The 18730-nt window shown below is 41.6% G+C and overlaps 1 protein-coding gene across 6 annotated transcripts in view; it reads right to left on the reverse strand.

The window, feature by feature from the left end:
- DIP2A (DIP2 acetate--CoA ligase A) overlaps nt 1–18730 on the reverse strand; it is an 879263-nt gene that overhangs the window by 532311 nt on the left and 328222 nt on the right. For all 6 annotated transcript variants that reach the window (XM_085645155.1, XM_085645153.1, XM_085645151.1 and 3 more), the window contains 3 exons: nt 8152–8271; nt 7370–7567; nt 6395–6486 (listed from right to left, as the gene is read on the reverse strand). In XM_085645155.1, coding sequence (XP_085501281.1) covers nt 6395–6486; nt 7370–7567; nt 8152–8271 — 410 coding nt within the window. The remainder of the gene's footprint in view (nt 1–6394; nt 6487–7369; nt 7568–8151; nt 8272–18730) is intronic.

Genomic DNA, 18730 nt, shown 5'->3' on the forward strand with positions numbered 1-18730 from the left:
TGGCCACAGGAAAACTCACAGCATCTTGTCTGCATCTTCAGCATCTAAGGATACTCAGCATTCTGAGTCTAAGACATCAGGACCACTTCTTGGCTGGATCACATTAAGGGAGTAAAATACACTGAGGACCCTAGGACTGCTGGCGGTGACAGGTAAATGTCCTCCTGGACATGAGTGGTCCTTGTGACTGGCCCCCACACCATTGTGGCCCATCCCAGCCTAGAGAAGTAGTCGCACTAGAGTGTCGAAGAGGAACTACTCAACGTATTACAAGGATTTATTGCGCCATTACAAAAAATGTACTTACCTTTGAAAGATATCTCTGGTTTCCCTTAATAGATTTTTGTCACTTAAGTATCTAATAAAGGTAAAAATGCACAATTTTTATAAATTAGTGTTGGATTTTTATTGTGTTGTATTTCTAATGTATTAACTGTTTTGGTATTTCTAAATGCTTTACAGGCAATAGCAGTGAATTCTGGAAGCTAGTAAATGCACCTTCTTTCAAAGCCACTAGTGACCCAACTACAGATACAAATGTCGAAGAGGAGGCTTGGGTCTCCCGTTTTGAGAATATTTTTTCCTCCAATTCTGAAATCCCATCCCAACAGGTGGCAGCGCAGGAAATACGCCCAGAGTCTTTATTGTTCTCTTTTTTTTTTTTAGAAGTTAATGCAGGGCTGGATTCATGTAGTCTGGGAAAGGCCCCGGGACCGGACAGTGTCCCAATTGACTTTTTTCACGAAAACCCAGACCTGTGGATACCACTCCTGACGAACGTCCTGAACAGTATAGCCCTGGTAGGCCCTCCTCCCTCATGGTCATCAGGGGTCAAGGTGATAGGGCCAACCCAAAGAACTTTAGACCAATCTCTTTGCTGGATACAACATCAAAGCTTATGGGCCGCCTTCTCCTAACTAGACTAGAGGGATGGGTAAAGGAGAATAACATCTTAATTCAGGCCCAATATGGATTCCAGCAGGGAAGGGGCACTGTGGATCAATGCTTGAATTTAGCATTGACCATAGAAAAGTATACCAGAATGAAGGATGGGAAAATCTACTTGGCATTCATGGACCTGAGCTGTGAGTTTGATTGTGTGGTCCATGACAAGCTTTGGAACATAATGGAGATAATGGGGGGAGAATCCGCTATATTAAATTTTATCAGGCAGTCATATGTGAATGTGACTGCATCAGTGCGCTACACCAAAAATGGAGACTGTACTCGTTCTTTTAAAATCTCCAAAGGAGTAAGGCAGGGAGGCGTATTGGCCCCATTTCCCTTCTCCATATACATGAATGGTGTTGAGGAAGCACTCACAATGGCCACGAGGGATGCCCCTCTTTGAAAATCATATGGTACCAATGCTCGCTTATGCAGATGTCGCAGTGCTAATTGCTAGAACAGGCCTTGGGTTACAAAGGCTGATAACCGCATATGTCACATTTATGGACTTATTTTGTTTGAAAGCAAATCAAACAAAGTCATTTATTATAGTAGCCGGGACAACAAAAAGAGAAGAAAATCCCGAAATTCCATGCAGAAGCGGAAAAAATAGAGGTAGTGGATTCTTTCCCATACTTGGGGATTCTTTTCGATAAAGATCTGACCTGGGCGAAACTGAAGGAAGGGAGAAAGATGGTGATGGAGAGGGGCATTAATGCTGTAAAATCCTTTGCTAGAAAACTGGGTGCTAAACCCCTATTACCGATAAAAAATATCTACCAGGCAACAGTAAAGTCAGCAGCGACCTATGGTGCCGGAGTTTGGGGTGTGGTGGCTCCAACACCACTACAAACGATTGAAAATAAAAAAAATTAAACTATAGTGGGCCTCCCTTCATCTATTGCAAATAGTATCATCCACACAGAACTAGATTTGCCCTATATTTCAGATTACATACAACTAGCCCCACTCCTCCTTTGGCACTCAATATGGAGAAGAGATACAGTGCCACTTAATCAATAATAAGGAGTTGCTTAACCATGGATAAGTGGAAAAGGTCTAGGTGGCTTAGTTATGTAGAGACAGTGCTAAGGGAGATTGGCCTCCATGAATTATTTAAAGATCCATTGACCTGTAAAAAGGTCTCCAAGCAGAAGGTTGCCAACATGTTCCTGCTAATGTCCGAGTACAAGCGCAGAGAACAGCAAAAAGAGAAACACACTGTCCGTATATACAGCCTCAACCCACCATTAATAGAAGGGGGATTCTCTTATCTAGCGAATGTAAATAGGACCCAACACAGATTTATATTACTCAGGTTCCGCACTAACTTGATCCCTCTCATGCTAAGGTACCCGGAACAAACATATAATCATTCTGAGCTTAGTGCATGCCCTTGTGATAACCTGTCATCCCAATCCGAAGTGCATTTAGTTTTATTCTGCAGGCTATACAAGAACAAAAGAAATGATTACTTAAAACCAATTTTAAAGAAAGGAAATTTTAAGCAGTGTCGAGTGGCACTCTTCTTCTTAAAATCATTACCTGACCCTTTGGTTTGCTACTCAGTAGCATCATTCTTATGGACCTGTATGAAGAAGAGGATTGCGTGTATATGAAATGGTTTCTGATGTTTTAAAGATTTTAATGCACCTATGTTTGTATTCTAGAATCATGCTGAAGTATCTGTAATTTTTACTGACAAAAATCTGTACAATTTTATGATGAAGATTTCATTTGTACTTTTATGATCATTTTTAACTTGTTCGAATAAAGAAATGAAATGAAATGAAAATGCTTTACACATGCTCCATTTTAAGCCTGACTGCTAAGTGCCACAGCTTCCCAGGACAGAGCTAAGGGTTTTTAATCAAAGAAACCCAACTGGACCCGGTATAGATTGTGACATTATTACATGTTGAGTACTCATTAGTATACCTAATCACTTAATTATCCACTTTCCTACAGTAATTATGTTTGAACCTCTGTCCTAGACGCCTGGGGCACAAACCATTATGCTACACCACAGGTATTTATGATGATGCTCTTACCCTTGCCTCTACAAGCATGGCATGAAGTTTCTCTGGATTTTGTCATTACTTTACAAAAGCTCATGGTCAGGATTGCTTAACAGTAGTATTTTACATTCTCACCAAAATTATACCACTAAGTGACATAGCCTCAGCAGGGAATTTTCTCCAATAAAATCTGTTTAGAAGGCTTTCAGACAATACTTTACTCTGATTAGTGACGCTAGTTATGACTAACTCTAGAGCAGGGGAGGGCATACAAATTTTCCAATGAATTTACTTGCAAACTGATGGGTTGCTGGAATTAGTTAATTAAATTATTGAGCAATATTTTGCTATGCACATAAGAAACATCAGCACTGGGTAAACCCCCTCTAAGGAAAAATTCATTCTTCAGTTTTTCACTATTCTTCTGCAGGTGCATATCTCATCCCTGCATCTAGCCAGCAACTTAAAATGTCCTGGTAATCGATGAATACACATTTGTGCAACACTCTGCAATAGCATATTAATTTACAAAGGGAAACTAGTCAGTAAGCTGACAATAAACAAACACTTTTCCTAACCACCCCCCACCCGACACACACACCCTCCTTTGTTTGTTCCAGGTAAAAATGAGTGGAAGCCTACCAAAAGTGTATGATTGGGAGGTAGTAGGATTCTGCAAGTGAGATCCTTGGACAGTACACAAATGAGAATGTGCTCAATCCAGAGGTTGACCATATAGTCCTCCAAGTCTCCACTAAGATGCCGCCACTCTTCTAGTATTGCCTTTGATACTTTTCAGTAATTTAAAATTTATCACAAAGGGTTAATTCCCAAATGCTTGTAAACAGTGATAAAGAATAGAAGGTCAGAAGCTTACTTGATACTAAGAAATTTCAAAGCCTGTTCTACCTGACCAGAAGAAAAAGTTACCAACCTTTGGTAACAATACTCCTGATGGATACATAGTCTCGAGCAGACTCCTCACCTTATGAATTATTCTTACTGGAGCTTGTAAGGCAAATGAGATCGGGTTGAGAACAAGGGGCCGGATGGTCTTCCAGACTAATTTTATCAAAACATATGTTGAACACTTAGTCCCCATACTAAACAAGCATTGGCATTGCCAATAGGCCTCGCCTTTGGTCCTTATAAGTGTTTAGCCATGCAACAGTTGCATAATTAAATACTTATAAGGTCCCAAAAGCAAGACCTATTGGCTATGCAAAGCGGCCGTGCAGCCGCGAAAGTAATAGCGGTAAAGCCCGGCGCGCGCGCCCACGCACATGCATTGTACCTCTAGGCTGGCCTGGTAGCACTTTTTGGAGCCCTCTCAATAAGTCTCGCCAGACCAGCGCATGCGCTGGGTCAGGCAAGACCTAAAATAGTGTACAATGAACCTGGGTATGGCGCAATTCTCCCCCCAACAATGAGAGAGGCAGTGATTACCTCCCTGCTCAAACCTGGAATGCCAGCGAATAAATGCCAGTCGTACAGACCTCTCTCCTTAATCAATTGTGATGCCAAAATCCTGGCTAAGGTGCTGTCCAACCGGCGGAGCCTTCTCATGGATTCACTGGTACTGCCAATCAGGCAGGTTTTATTCCTGGACATGCCACGTCCTACAACCTCGGTTCCTTTTTTGTCCATGATATTACTTGGGTACCGAATGAGAGCGTGGTTACTTACAAACAAAGTAAAGCTAATATCTTACTATTGGTTAAATTACAACCAGTAAGATTTTTGATTTTCTACGAGGGATCAGTATCCTGATAGCGGCCCTATGATGAAGCATGCCACTATATAGCGGGTGAGGGAAGTCCTAAGAAATCCCTAGGGCTTTCTGGTAAGGCTCTTGCTGTTTTTGTTTATTTATCTTCCTTTTTGGTGACCTCATTCTCATGCACATGTTTTATACCTATCTGGATAATATCCTTTTGCCAGCTGTCACTTTTAGGCAGCTGTTCTCGGTCCTTCTCTTTGCGTGAGATCTAGAGTCTGAGTTTGGAGAGCTAGGGAAGGCTCACTCTCTTGTTCCTTGTTTTGTGTAAGTCCAGTCTGAACCTTGCCTGGTGTTGACCTGAAACCCCGAAGACAAACTGTAAGTTGTGTACTTACCTGAAAAACCACATTCTTGTTTTCCTCCATAGAATAACATTGCAAACATAGACAAGCTTGAAAATTAAATTAGGTGTACACTTTTTAAAGTATTAAGTATTTTTCCTGAAAAAAGTACTTGCCTTATAGCGAACATCTTGGTCTTAAAATAATTCTTGAAAGAAGCTTATTTTTCTAAAATTGGTGTGGGTCTCCTTTTTGAGTTGTGTGTCTATTAAAATAGTTTCCTTGGACGTGTTTTTGTAGCAGCTTTCATCACAGACATTCAGAGCTGCCTTAAAAGTAGCTCATGTAGATAGTGTAAATCCTAACTACAGCCATAGCATATCATCTATATTTTATGCAACTGGTGCCATTTCAGTACCATTCTACGGTGGTCTTTCCTAAATGAGAGGCAAGCCAATTGGGCTTATACAATCTCTCATCATGTTTAGGATCACACAGGCCTTTGGAGGCTGCATAATAGTCTCCCAGTACTGAGAGTCAAAAATGGCAGTAGAAGCTACTAAAACAAATAGAGGTTTGGGGGACACTCAAAAACATTCATTTTTGTGCACTTCTATTTTTTCACATTTAAGCATTCAGTTATATAATATAATCAATAAGCTGTATGTTCACCATTCGGTTTAGAGGTAGTCCCAGAATCTCAAGGCTCTTCTTTACAGCCTCTTGAATAATGAGTTAGGTTTTAGCTTTCTCTGTTGGTTCTGAAAGTTCAACTCTGAATTTGCTCTAAGCTGCTAAATATCAGTTGCACCTATGCGTTTTAATAGTTTTTTGTTCTTTTATTAGTTATCTTAATTGTGAATTAGTTACTGCAATTGTGCCTCTCTCTAAACAATAATAAACATCATGATATTTTGTTTTCTTTACAGAAACTGCTGTTTCTGATCCCCCCATTTTTTATTATTTCTCATCATCACAGTACAACTGCGTTCAGTTTTAAAGATACAGTTAAAGTACAACTTTTATTGAGTAGATGCAAGATGAACCACTGTAGTTCCAAAGTCCCACGTTGTGTCTACATCTTGGCTTCCAAGCTCATGCCTGAATCTCAGCTGTATCCTTAGGCACAAAACTTTATGAAAGCTTTATGTTTTTTTATTAAGGCCCTTGTGACTATGTGCCTCTTCTTTATTTCAGTTTTCTATTACCTGTGATTGGGAGTGATTATGTTCCTATTCTTTGCTTCGGTTTTCCTTTGACTGTGATTGCACCTCACTATCTCGTCTCATTTCCCATTACTCAAAGCCTTTGCATTCATCTCCCAACTAGATCCCCATAATCTGAGCACATGAAGAAGATCAACATACCCGATCTCCTGGTTTGAGCAGGGGCTCGTTCTTACTGCTGAGCTTATTGAGTAGGGTGTAGGCCAGCTTCATGCTCCGACTCCACAGCTTGCCTAAAAGGTAACAAACAAAAAATAAGAAAGCACAAAAAGTGCAATGAACCTGCAAAATCTGAAAGAACAGATCACTAACATGCACATAGAAATATCAGATAAAACTAGAAAACTGCAGAAAGGAAGGAGTGGCATAAAACTTAACTGAATTCAGAAAATCCAGATACAACTGCAGGGAAGAAACACGCAAACCAATCCTGGATCAACAGATTGAAACAAGATCTCATCCAAACAGCTGCAGCCAGAAAACACAAGTACAACCAGAAACTGCACAGAAGAAGCCCAGGCAAAATGAAGTAACCAATTAAAAAACTCGAGCACAGAAAGTACAAGCACAACATCACAACTGTGGGTTGTAAGCCTACACAAGACATTCTGACAGTCAAATACAGGATGAACAGAAAGATGAACAAAGATGTAAATGCGTGATGCAACATTTGTACACAGCGACAATAGACACAATCAGACAAATGCAAAAAGGAAGCCAAAGCTGACCAAGTAGCTACACAAAGATAGCCCAGTAACACCTACCTAAGTACTGAATACAGGAATACCCTCACAAACAGAGATGGGAAACAAAGGTGCGATCAAATAGTGCACAGTGGAATAAGAACAGAATACAAGCATATACCATACAAGCATCCAATGAAGGCACAGACAAAACTTGACAACTGTACACAGTAAGCACAACACAATCCAACAACTGTCCAGCGCAAGCAAAGGCACTTACTGCATACAGAAAGTCTAACAAGATAGCTGAATGTAGATTTTACCACCGGCCATATGCCTCCATAAACCATATGTGTTGTAAAGCTGACTATCAGAGTGAAGCTAACTCAAACATATATGTGTTAAAGATAGATATCAACTACATAAAACTCACCATAAGTCAGGGTATAGATGGCTTTTCCTGTGGTATCCAGTGCTGTCAAACAGGGAGTTTTCGGCTGCGTAGTACCCCAACGCTGCAGTGCCGCCAGAAGAGAGGGGGGCCAGTTCGTAACCACACCCAGTGGCTCACCTCTTAGCGGGGTGGTTTCATTCCCCTCTGCCTTGGGCTGGTTAGGATCAGGCTGCTGAACTGAAGACAAGACAGTTGCAAGACTTGTTAAATGGATCAACATTAAGCACTGTTGAACAAAAACTTGATTATCGAAATCAGCACTCTTGCAGCTAAATTGATTGCAGAGGCTTCAGAGACCAGGTGCAGCTGTTCTCATCTGTTCTAACCAACTTGTGTGTGGTTTCCCTTTAACTGCGGAACTGGATAGACATGACAGCTCAAAAGGGAAAATGGAGAGGGCTACTTTCTAAAGTGTTGGTTGGGAATACATGTCTTTCTTCTGCAGCATAGGCCATTTACCATATTTGAATCTGCTAGTACTCCGAGGAATGCAACCTTATTAGAAAAAAAAAATACCTTGATGTGGAACGCTTGAACACAGACTTGCAGGACATGCTATGTGATTGTCGCCCTAACTCAGAGTTAGTTCAGTGTTCTTTGCTGTGAAAAATTATGCACTGAAACAAGACTGCTATACGTAATTGCCACTGTTTGCATCTAAGTGTTCAGAAGGAACACAGCCTACAAGGTTTTGGGGTGATATGGAGACAGATAACAAAAAGGTGTGATGTGTGCGCATTTCAGGAGCCCAAAGATTTTACCTTCTAACAGTTCTTCAAAATCATCCACAAAGAATTCTTTGAGGGGCGGACGCTTCGGCCTCTTCAAAGTGTTCAGAAGCTGCTGGATTTTGGAAGATACCCGACTATTGATGGGAACCCCTGTCAGTGACACACAGAAGACAGTATCACACATGTAAACATCAAGAAGCAAAATCACTTTCACAATAAAAACATCACTGTCACCCCTCTCTCAGCCTCTCTGAACAGCTGAACTTCAACTCCCAAGCATGTTTAGTTTTCACCACCACCATCAACTATATCTAGTGACACTTCACATAACGTCGATAAATTATCTATGTTAAATTTGGAAAAAAAGCTTAATACATGAAGTCTGGGATAATATCACGTTAACACATGATATCAAATATGATTTACCTAACTGTTGTTCTAATGGCAGTAATTCCTTGCTGCACAGACCATTCATCTCTGATCCTGATGTACTGACTGACACAAGTCACTAGTGATGCAGACAGAATCATTCCAAAGAGGCTTCTATTTAAAACACTAATAAATAAACCTATGAGAACGCCAATGGGGCAAGAGCATGAAGGCAAAAAGGCTAGCCGATCACAGATTAATAACCTTACACATATCTATAATGCAGAGTTCAATATTCACCAAAACAATATACTCCACATTTCTCAGTATAAAAAAGGTGTGTCTTTTCAGAATGGAATAAAAAAAATCCACATAAAGACAGATATTTCATATGATGCAAAGTAAAAAGGCAGAAAGGCAATAGTATACATAAGATTAAACAAGTTACAAAATATGGTACTATAAAACTACTTCACAGTATGACACGCTGATCTTTTGTAATGTCCCAAGCAGCCCTTATAAATAGATGCACACGTGCCCCTGCAATCCACGCACTAGAGCTTCCACTATCTCTATGAAGTCAAAGGCCCTTTCCACACTATGGTTAAGTTTGTGTTGAATAAAATGACACACGATAGTTTAGAAAAATTTACACTAACAAAAAGCAAAACATTTTGAGCAAGAGGCTTCTAGAACCTGTTTTTGTTCCAAACTGATGGGGGAAAAGATGCTCATTAATACTGACTGGATCAACAAGGAAGTGTAATGCGGACACAGTTTTTATGAGTTCTACTAAAGGTTTTGCCTCCCAGTGATCTTTTGGTGCACCTAAATCTTCTCATCAGGTCGCACAAGCAGCTAGGCATGGTCGGCAGGTCCTTTGCACAATGTAGGTACTGAGGGTTTATAGGGACACTGGCACAGGCTCTTGTTTTTGAACTGCTTCAGGGGCTTGTCATTCACCTAAGAAATATCTATCCCAAAAATTTAAGAAACACTACAAGAAGTCTTTCCTGAGGTCTTAAATAAATATAGAAAAGCGCATTATTGTTTTTGTGAGAATATTTGAATTTTGAGAATTCAATTCAAATGCTGTGCAGGCAACACTATCTTGTTTTGGGTGCAGAATATTACAGCTTGTTTTTCTTGCAATTGTTTCAGTTTTAGGCATTCTTAAAATAATTTGTGACTGAACACTTGAAGCCCTTAAGGACACAGGCAGTACCTCAGATATGTCTACTTTTCCCCATCTGAATAGCTATCTGTGTTAGTTGTAATCCTTAATTTTGCTTTCTCCTGATGTCCTATCCTTATGAGGGTTAAATGGGGCTCTACAACACAGCAAAAAGCTGCAAACTCTGTTTACCAGTTAAGTACCGTCTTATAGCAGCAACATGTGAATGTGGATAAACATACTGTGTCTAGCTTGCAAAGCAGTACCAGCTTCTTTTAATGCAGTGCTGCATGGAACGACAAACCAAACAAGAGCCATTAAGAAATGTATGACCAACGTGTACTTCTTTTCTAGCTTCAATATTCACACAATAGGGTCTTGCGAATGTGTGGAGTGATGTCCAATGTCGCTACCTTGCAAATGCTAGACAATTGAATGTTTGGTTATAACTCCACCGTGGTTCCTTTTTTCCAAGTGGACTGTGTATGTGGTGTTCCTTCAAAGTGTTTATTTTGCTCATGGATAACAAATGTAAGTGCATGTACAGTTCAAGCTTTAGAAATTGCCTAGATGTAGTTGTGAAAATAACAACCAAAATGCTGTTTTGTCTTTCCAATAGGTTTAGTACGATCAATGTAGCACTTGAATGCTATCCTATCATCGAGTGCAGGCAACATCTTTTCTGCCTCATACGTACAGTAATACACCATTGCTGGCCATTCAGTGGATTGATTGATATGGAAAGGAGACATCACAGGCAGAAACAGTTAGTGATAACTGAAAATATGAAAATATTTACTTCTAAGTAGGCATTTCACCTTGCTTACTCTGTACAATGAAGTAATCAGTACTATGAATACCTTCTTTCCGGTCAACTCGTGCAGAAAGCAGTGTGCATGAAGTAGTGTTTTGAAACATGGCTCCATTAGCTGGGATATTCAAATGTTCAAACCCAAAACTGGTGTGTCAAGATCTAATAATCTTTCAATTCAAATTAAACTGAAAAATGTGTGTTTCCACACTTCTCTGGACCCACTAGCAACCACAAAGTTACATCAAGTAGGTTAGAAGTAGACCCATAGGACATGTGAAAAGAGAGAGAAACAAACACTAAAGATCACACTGCCTGTTTCTACAACTACACTTCTGGAGCTTTGCTATCTATAGATAAGTCTTTTGGTATTGTTATGACACTGGTTATTGAATGTAACTTCTGAAATGGCATACAATATATCTGCTGAGAATCTTTCTATTTTCAACCCTCCATGATGGAATAACACTCAACAGTTTTTAGAGCTAAACTCAACTGTAATTGATATATTAACTGTGAATCACACTCTACGCTACAAAGAGTTGTTTACTAAGGAAATTTACCCTGAAGAATATGTGATATGATTCTGTGGTTCCGATAACGTTCAACATAACTGGTTAATAACTGTAAGATGAAAGCATTAATTAATTAATATCACATAGTTCACCTAAAACAATCAACAAAATATGCTCATTCAAAGCTAAACTTTAATACCACACTTGTTGCAATATGGATGTAAAGTCTGTGCAAAATGAGGTTCTTATAATTCCTCTTTCAGAAATAATTCAAGCTCAAATGAGTTTGAAATCCTAATGCATGGTGTAGTGTAAAATATAGTTTGTAGGCCTAATGGATAACTCCATTTGAAAAAGAGGATATAATCCTTAATGTAGTAAATCTGAAATAATGGTCAAGTGCAAAGTGTGTTTTCTTTTATACGATTGTGGTGTTAGAATACTTCTCAGACTCCAGCAATTTATTTAGTAAACTTCCAAGAATGAAGGATTGTGAGAAATCCAAACTTCTGAATAACAAATCACAGCTGCAGCAATTACGTATCACGATTGCCTACCATAGGCCACAAGGAAATTATACTCTAAGCAATCAAGATGGCCAACACCATTTACAAGTCTCATGAGAGTCCGCTTGCCCCATTAGGCATGTAGTACTTTTCTTCACTCAGATGCTTGACATAGCACATATGTCTGAGAGGCAAAACCTCTTTTCAGGACTGGTTTTGCCCCCCACTCTGGGGGAAGGAGGACGTGTGGCCTTGTGACCCGGCCAAAGATCAAGTAGAGCCCTGATGCCCACGAGGTATGGTGATGGTTCAGCAAGGTCTGGGGACCACGTCTGTGTGCCACACTACTAGAGAACTGTAGAAAAGACTATCTGAGGCTGCCCCAAATGTGGGACAGGGCTTCAGGGGTCTCGACAGTCCAGCATGGAAAAGTAGGACATTCAGGTCTTCCTCATCTGCAATCACACGGCTGCTTGTGCTGCCTGATGAAAACCGGGTAGAGAGGGTGGTGCAAGCAGACTGGGAAGAAAGAGTTGTTCTTCTTATGCCCCCGCATGGAGACCCCATGCCTAATGGGGAGAAGGTCATCGAATGGGGGACCCCTGGAAGAATTTAGTTTTGTTCGCTCAGCGGGAGCCGATCAAGGAGGGGTCAGGTGTTAACACTGACAAGAGATGTGAAACTGCTTGCCAACTGTAGGGAATCCGTCCACGTGTGAGGAACACCCTACATAACAGAAATTGCCATAATGGGAAGAGACCATACCACCACCTCAAAAGCAATAACCAAGATGGTAAGGTATACGAAGCCAACAATGGGAACACCACCTTCTGAAGATGAGGAAGGGGGTGCCTAAAGGCCCCCTAGGAGGACCTTCTACACAGACATTATACCACAGGCAATACAAGCCTTTCAGACTGCCAGAGAGGCTAAGATAGGTGAAGTGGGAAAGGATGTTGGGTTGCTCAGACAGGATGTGCGCACGCAGTGGGCTTAGTGTCGGAGGCTGGGGTGAGAATTGGAGAACTGGAGGACACTGTGCTGGACCTCAGAAACACGGTCTTTCACTTCTTTGTTTTCCAGTTTTATATAGAGCAAACTTAACCCAAATGTATGGAGCGCTTTACAAAAACACAGTTATATTACACAATGACGCATTTATTTTTTTATTTTAAACACTGAGGATTAAGAGATTTTGCCCAGAATCACAGGAAAGTTAGCCAGCACCGAAAGGCACACCTGGCTCCCAAGTTCCACAGTCAGCAGCTCTGGCCGTTATGACACATCCTCTGCCCTTTCCCACTTGTCTACTAAAGCTAAAGCTTCAGAGGTCAGGGCGGAAGATTCAGAGGGTAGAGCCAAATGCAGCAACCTCTGGCTGGACAGCTTCTGAAGAGCGCGGAGGGCTCATCCCCAGATAAGTATATTGAGGAATAAAGCACATCCTGGATGCCAGCACAAAGTCTTCTCCCTTCTTATCTTGAAAAGAGAGCACAGAAGACTGACCCAGTGCCCACTTCCAGGGACATAACCCAAGACCTTCAAAGTAAAACTATTTAATTATAGAAACAGAGACGCTATACTTAGAGACCTAAGTTTCCAGTCTTCCCAGATACTCATCTTCCCGGGATGACACTCACCAGCTCCAGAAACAAAATAAATAATTTGAGGCACTGAAACAGAAATTAAGAGGCTTAATACTCAATTACATGCTCCAGGAGATACCTAATGGAGACAAAATGTGTCCTCCCAACTGACCAGGAGAGTCTTTAAAAGACTGGGCCACTTAATACAGGAACTACCCAATGGGTTAACCATGTAGGAGGGGACTTCGAAAGAGTAATTGATAAAGATATTGACTCTTCAGGCCCTAAGTTTACATGTCTACACAGAAGTCCTATATTGGGCGACTGGATCACTTTGTTGGGGCTGTGTGATGAGTGGAGGGTCTGAACACCCGGCAGCAGAATTTACCCTCAACTCTCAGCAGCCCACAAGTGGAAATCGAGAAAAGATCATTTGTTTATGCCTGCATAAAGAATGGGGGTGGTAACACGGGTGGGGATGCCTGGTGACTCATGAACACGGAGACCCCCAAATATTTAGGGTCAGAAGTAAGATAATACTTCTAAACAAATAAGGGATCATTGTCATTTCAGTGAACACTCTTGATTAGCAGAAGAGTTAGGGCCTTCCTGAAAGCCAAACATCTGGCGAAGGAAGGAACAGAAGTGGACATCAAAGCAAAACATTTCAAAATGAAAGTGACTTCAGGCATAATATGACGATGACCTGCAGCATCGATTAGACAGAGAGGACCCCCCTTAAAATAGTTAGAACTAGATGAATCCTGGTGGATTTGGGTGGCATCCTAGAAAATGGTGCCAATTCAGGGAAACTGATAAAAAGGCTGTTGACTAGACAGGTGGCCAATAGGCTTTTCCCTATCTAAAACTAGCGGATGACCATACTGTGCATAAAGCAGAGGCTTTGTGGAAGCATCTGCCCTATTTTACTTGGAACTATATATGATATGAAGACAGAGGTTCCTGAATGAGAGAGAGCGCCAATTTGCTGATAATGAACATCTCTCTCTAAACACTCCACAAAGACCACGAAAGGAAGATGTGAGACAGCTCCTTCTTGATGGAGGAGATTGCAGAAGCGATAACATACATGTAATCATGATAAAGACCAGGTCCTGGCGGCCGTCCTCTAGAATGTGACCAACTATTCAAGTCCTTGCTATTGAAGTAGCCGCTAAGAATGTATGAGGAGGCCGTAGGGCAAGGGGACCTTCCCAAGGATCTGGACCTAGAAATGACTGTGGTACTTCCCAAGGATGAACAGGAGACGGATGGCTGTATGTTCTACCCCTCTGTATCCAGAATTAAAGGGCAATTAAATATTTCTGAAAAAGATCCTCGTCTGGTACCTGACCAGAATTTATACCACTGTGGTAAATGCAGACCGGCGTAACACGGCATAATATTCGAAAAGTCCAGCTTGTTCTGGTGTATGCCGACCAGTTAAGGGACTCAGGCACACTTATCCTAATACATTTTGAGAAGGCGTTTGGCAAGTGATTGAGCCTTCTTCTAGGCAATGGGGTTCAGGCGCCAAGTCCAATCACATGTACAAATCCTTTACTCCCATCCGCGGACCCAATTGCGTGTCGACAGGGCACTATCGGCTCCCTTTCCCACTGAGTAGGGTAAGAGACAGGGGTGTCCCCTCTTGGCCCTCCTTTTCACTATGGCAATGAAGCTCCTGGCAGCCTGGCTAACCTGTGACACACAAATAGATGGGTTCCAATGGGATCAATGACACGAGGCTCACACTGCATTAAACGTAGACAATGTGCTGCAGTTTATGCCCCCAGAGACTGGGCCCGGATTACTACATATATTCCAATTGTAGGGAGAAGCATCCGGGTTGCAAGTAAACCGGGTTAAGTCTGTGATGGTACTGGAGAAAGAGCAATTCACTGCAGTATCCTGGCATCTAAAATTGAAAGTTCAGTCACAAAGTTTCAAGAACTGTGGGATACATACTAACAAATATCTACAAAGAAGCATAGGGTCTCAACCTATCTATCCTCACTGCCAAACTCAGGAATAACATGACTAACCGGCAGAATCTCCTCTTGAACATCTTGGGTAGGGTAGCCCTACATAAAATGCTGGTGTTTCCCCAGCTTCTATACAAATTCCAAAACTTCCCTCTGGAAATTCCTCAGTGATGCTTGATAAGAGGAGGGACATGCCTACTACTTCAAACGTACAGATCAGATGCCACTGGTGGTATGTTAACAAGTGTTTTCAGTCCACCTTTAGAGAGGGCATAGGTATGGCAGACATTGGCATATACTATTGGACCACACATCTTTGTGCTTGATGGCTAGCTCTAAAGTTCAAATAGGAATTCTGGGTTGATAATAGGGCTTCAGCTGATGGAACTGTCTGGCCAGGAGCACAAATTAAATAGTTTGCTGTATTACACGAGTTTGACATGCACAAAAGGCAGTTCTCGCTGACCCCCCCCTCTCCCCCCCCCCTCTCCGCCCGATATAAGTCACTGAAGTCAAAAGTCACTCTAGGATCAATAGGGAAGGTGGGTGTGGGATTATTTCAGATGTTCTAGTAATAAACGCCTCCAACCAATATGCAGCTCTCCAGGAGAAATGGACAACAGCGACTGGAGGAAGGTCGGCAAAGCACCCAGACAAATTTCAATCCCCCCCAAGTTCCGACTTATACAACCTAATTACCTCCATACAACTTACATTATGCCCAAGAGATACACTTCGGATTTCGTAACAAGACCTTGATTAGCCCATACATGGCTATTATTTATTGGATATGACACTTCATATGCGCTTTAGATGTGAAGCATTTATATAGCATCATGGATTGTGTTTATTCCTAGGTTCCACACCGCGTGTTTTCCTTGGTTTCCTTACAATTTACCGTAAAATTGATTTGAGCTTCTCCTACTGGTATTCCTGCACCGGCTGGCACGCATGCTTGCACTATGATGTTTTCTCCAAAATATGTTTTTACTCTTTTGATAGCCTAGAGCCGGATGGCACACATGCTTGCACATGAGTTTTGGTGAGTCTTACCTTGTGGAACCACTACATGTCATTACTGAATTCAGATTAAGACCTTGATCAGCCCTTACAGGGCTTTTCTCTCCCTCCCTATTTCCCCTGCGTTTCTGGTTCTTTCAGTTGACATCTCCCTTCCCCTCCTTTGAAATATTTGTTCTCTCTCAACAGGCATAGTTCTCAGGCATAAATTCTTGTGTCCGGACGATGATCCCTCACCACTAGTTGGGATCGAAAGTCATTGACCTCAGTGTCTTGACTTTGATTGCTATATGTATATTGTTTAAAAAGCAAAGATACTTTTATGTATTGTGACGTACAGGGTGTGCATTCCTTCCCAGTCACTTAAATGTGCAATGCCTGAGGCCAGGAAATCTCTTGATTTCCGCGGTTTTTGTCCACTCATTATTTCATTATTGTACTTTGCTCTGCATTATTGTTTGACTGAATACATTATTAAATTCTCCATTTGGAGGTCATATACATAGATTTCATTGTAATTCTATGCCTTATTCTTATTATACATATGTGCACCCTAGGTCCCTCTGACTTCCAGGGTTCCTTGTCTCTTTAGAAACAAGAGGTTGTAGTGGGCAGGAACTTTTCTGGATCTTTGTTGTCCTCTGTGTGATGGGAAGAGACAGATTCTTCTTTGTCATTTGGTCCTGTCCCATGGTAGAGACCTATTGGGGAAAATCCTAAAATTCCCTCACCAGGATTTCGAACAGACCCTTAGACAGATCTCCAAAAATGGCCCCATTGGTAATATTGGAACGATTGGTAAGAGAAGAAGAGCAAGCTTGCTGGTAAATGTTGGCATCATAATTGCAAAGGAACACAGCCAAACATTAGTTAGATAGAATGCTTCCTTCACTGCCAGAGCGACATGGTGTGCACGCAAAACTGAAGGAATCCATTTGTAAAGCTCAAGGGTGCCTGGAGAAGTATAATAAAATCTGGATGATTAGATTAATTTGGGATTCCATGGTATTCTATTGACTCGCAGAGGAGATCTGTTTTGAAACTCAGGAAACAGTGGAAGGGATTATAGGAAGCTGGCTCTGTATATACTATACCAAAGTAAGTTATAATGTGCATAGAGTCCAGTGGATCCCCAAAGGCTTACAGAGATAAAATTGATAATACCTTACTATTTGTGGTAGTGTGGGAGAGCAGCAAGGCTGTATCAAAGGGTATTGTTAAGCATTTATTGTAAAACACTCAGGCAAGAAATGTCACACACTCAAAGACTGAACTCAAGACTAATTGTTTGCATCAAACATATTTCTTTGTTGTATTTTTATTTATAGAACCAAGCAGGACTTGGTACAGGTAGATATGATTGTACTTTTCCAGACAGATTGTTAAAAAGCAAGCTGAATGAATAATGACTTTTCTTACAGGTTTGTAATAATGTGCAAATACAGTTGTAATTACTTTTGGATTACTTTTGATTACTTTTTCAGGATTACTTTTTCTACTCAGTGTGATATGCCTAGGTATCACACTAGGACATTTCCTGGATAAAAGGTAAGTCAGTTTTTCTCAAAACACAGTTTCTTAGGATTTCATACAATTCTCAACTCCACACTTGAAACGTTTTCCACAGAAAAACAGTCAATGCAGTCCTGTGGGAGAAAATCAGGTTATCGGTTGAAAGGCGAGTAATCAGTCTTGGGAATTGGGTTTCCCAAGGGTCGAGGATGCACTCAAAGAGCACTCTCAGCAGCACTAGGGCTGCCGGGTGCAGAGTGCTGAGGCCCAATGTTATCCAATAGGTGATAGAGGGCCTCTGGTTGGTGGCTTCTCACAGGCATGCCACTTGGATGTGGTAGCAAAGCTCCTAGGGTTTAGTAAAGGGGGTCCAAGACAGCACACAAGATGCACCCACAGCGACACAGGGGTGGCTGGGTGCAAGATCTCCACAAACATGTCTGGGGGTGGTAGCTGGCGAGCAGCCAGTCAGCCAGGACACTAGAGTTGGGTAGGTTTTCAGGGGGCATCTATAAGATGAGCTCTGAGTGCATTTGGCATTAAATCCCACACTGGCATGAGTGTGGGTTTAATGTGCTGAGATCAATATCAAGCTTCCCAGATTTCAGTAAAGCCATTATGGTGTAGTGGAGTTTGTAATGACAAACTCCCAGACCATATACCCTGTATGGCTTTACTGCACTTACAATGTCTAAGAATGGAGTTAGACACTGTAGGGGTACAGGGCTCATGCACCTGTACCCTTGCCAGCGGTATAGTGAACCCAGCTAGAGGGGTGGCTTACCTATGTCATAGGAAGTGGATTATAGGTATGACACACAGGGATATGTGCCATGTCAACTCTTCACTTTGCTCTGCACCAAAACACGCAGCCTGCAAGGAGGAGGAGGGGCAGGAGGGGGTGGGGTGTGTGTGTACGTGTGTGTGTACATGTGTGCATTCGTGTGTGTTTGTGTGTGTACCTACAGGGCTGGTTGGCAGGAACCCAGGGCACACTTAGTCAAAGAGCATCAACATCAGGCAAAAAATGGGGTGCAACCATGCAAAATGGGGAACTTTCCCACAGGGATAACCTGCAAATCTTCTAATGCCTATGTCTGTATTGTTTTATGCTGTGTCAACATAAATGAA

This window comes from Triturus cristatus, chromosome 3_1, assembly GCF_964204655.1.
Source record: "Triturus cristatus chromosome 3_1, aTriCri1.1, whole genome shotgun sequence".
NCBI classification, from domain to species: Eukaryota; Metazoa; Chordata; class Amphibia; order Caudata; family Salamandridae; genus Triturus; species Triturus cristatus.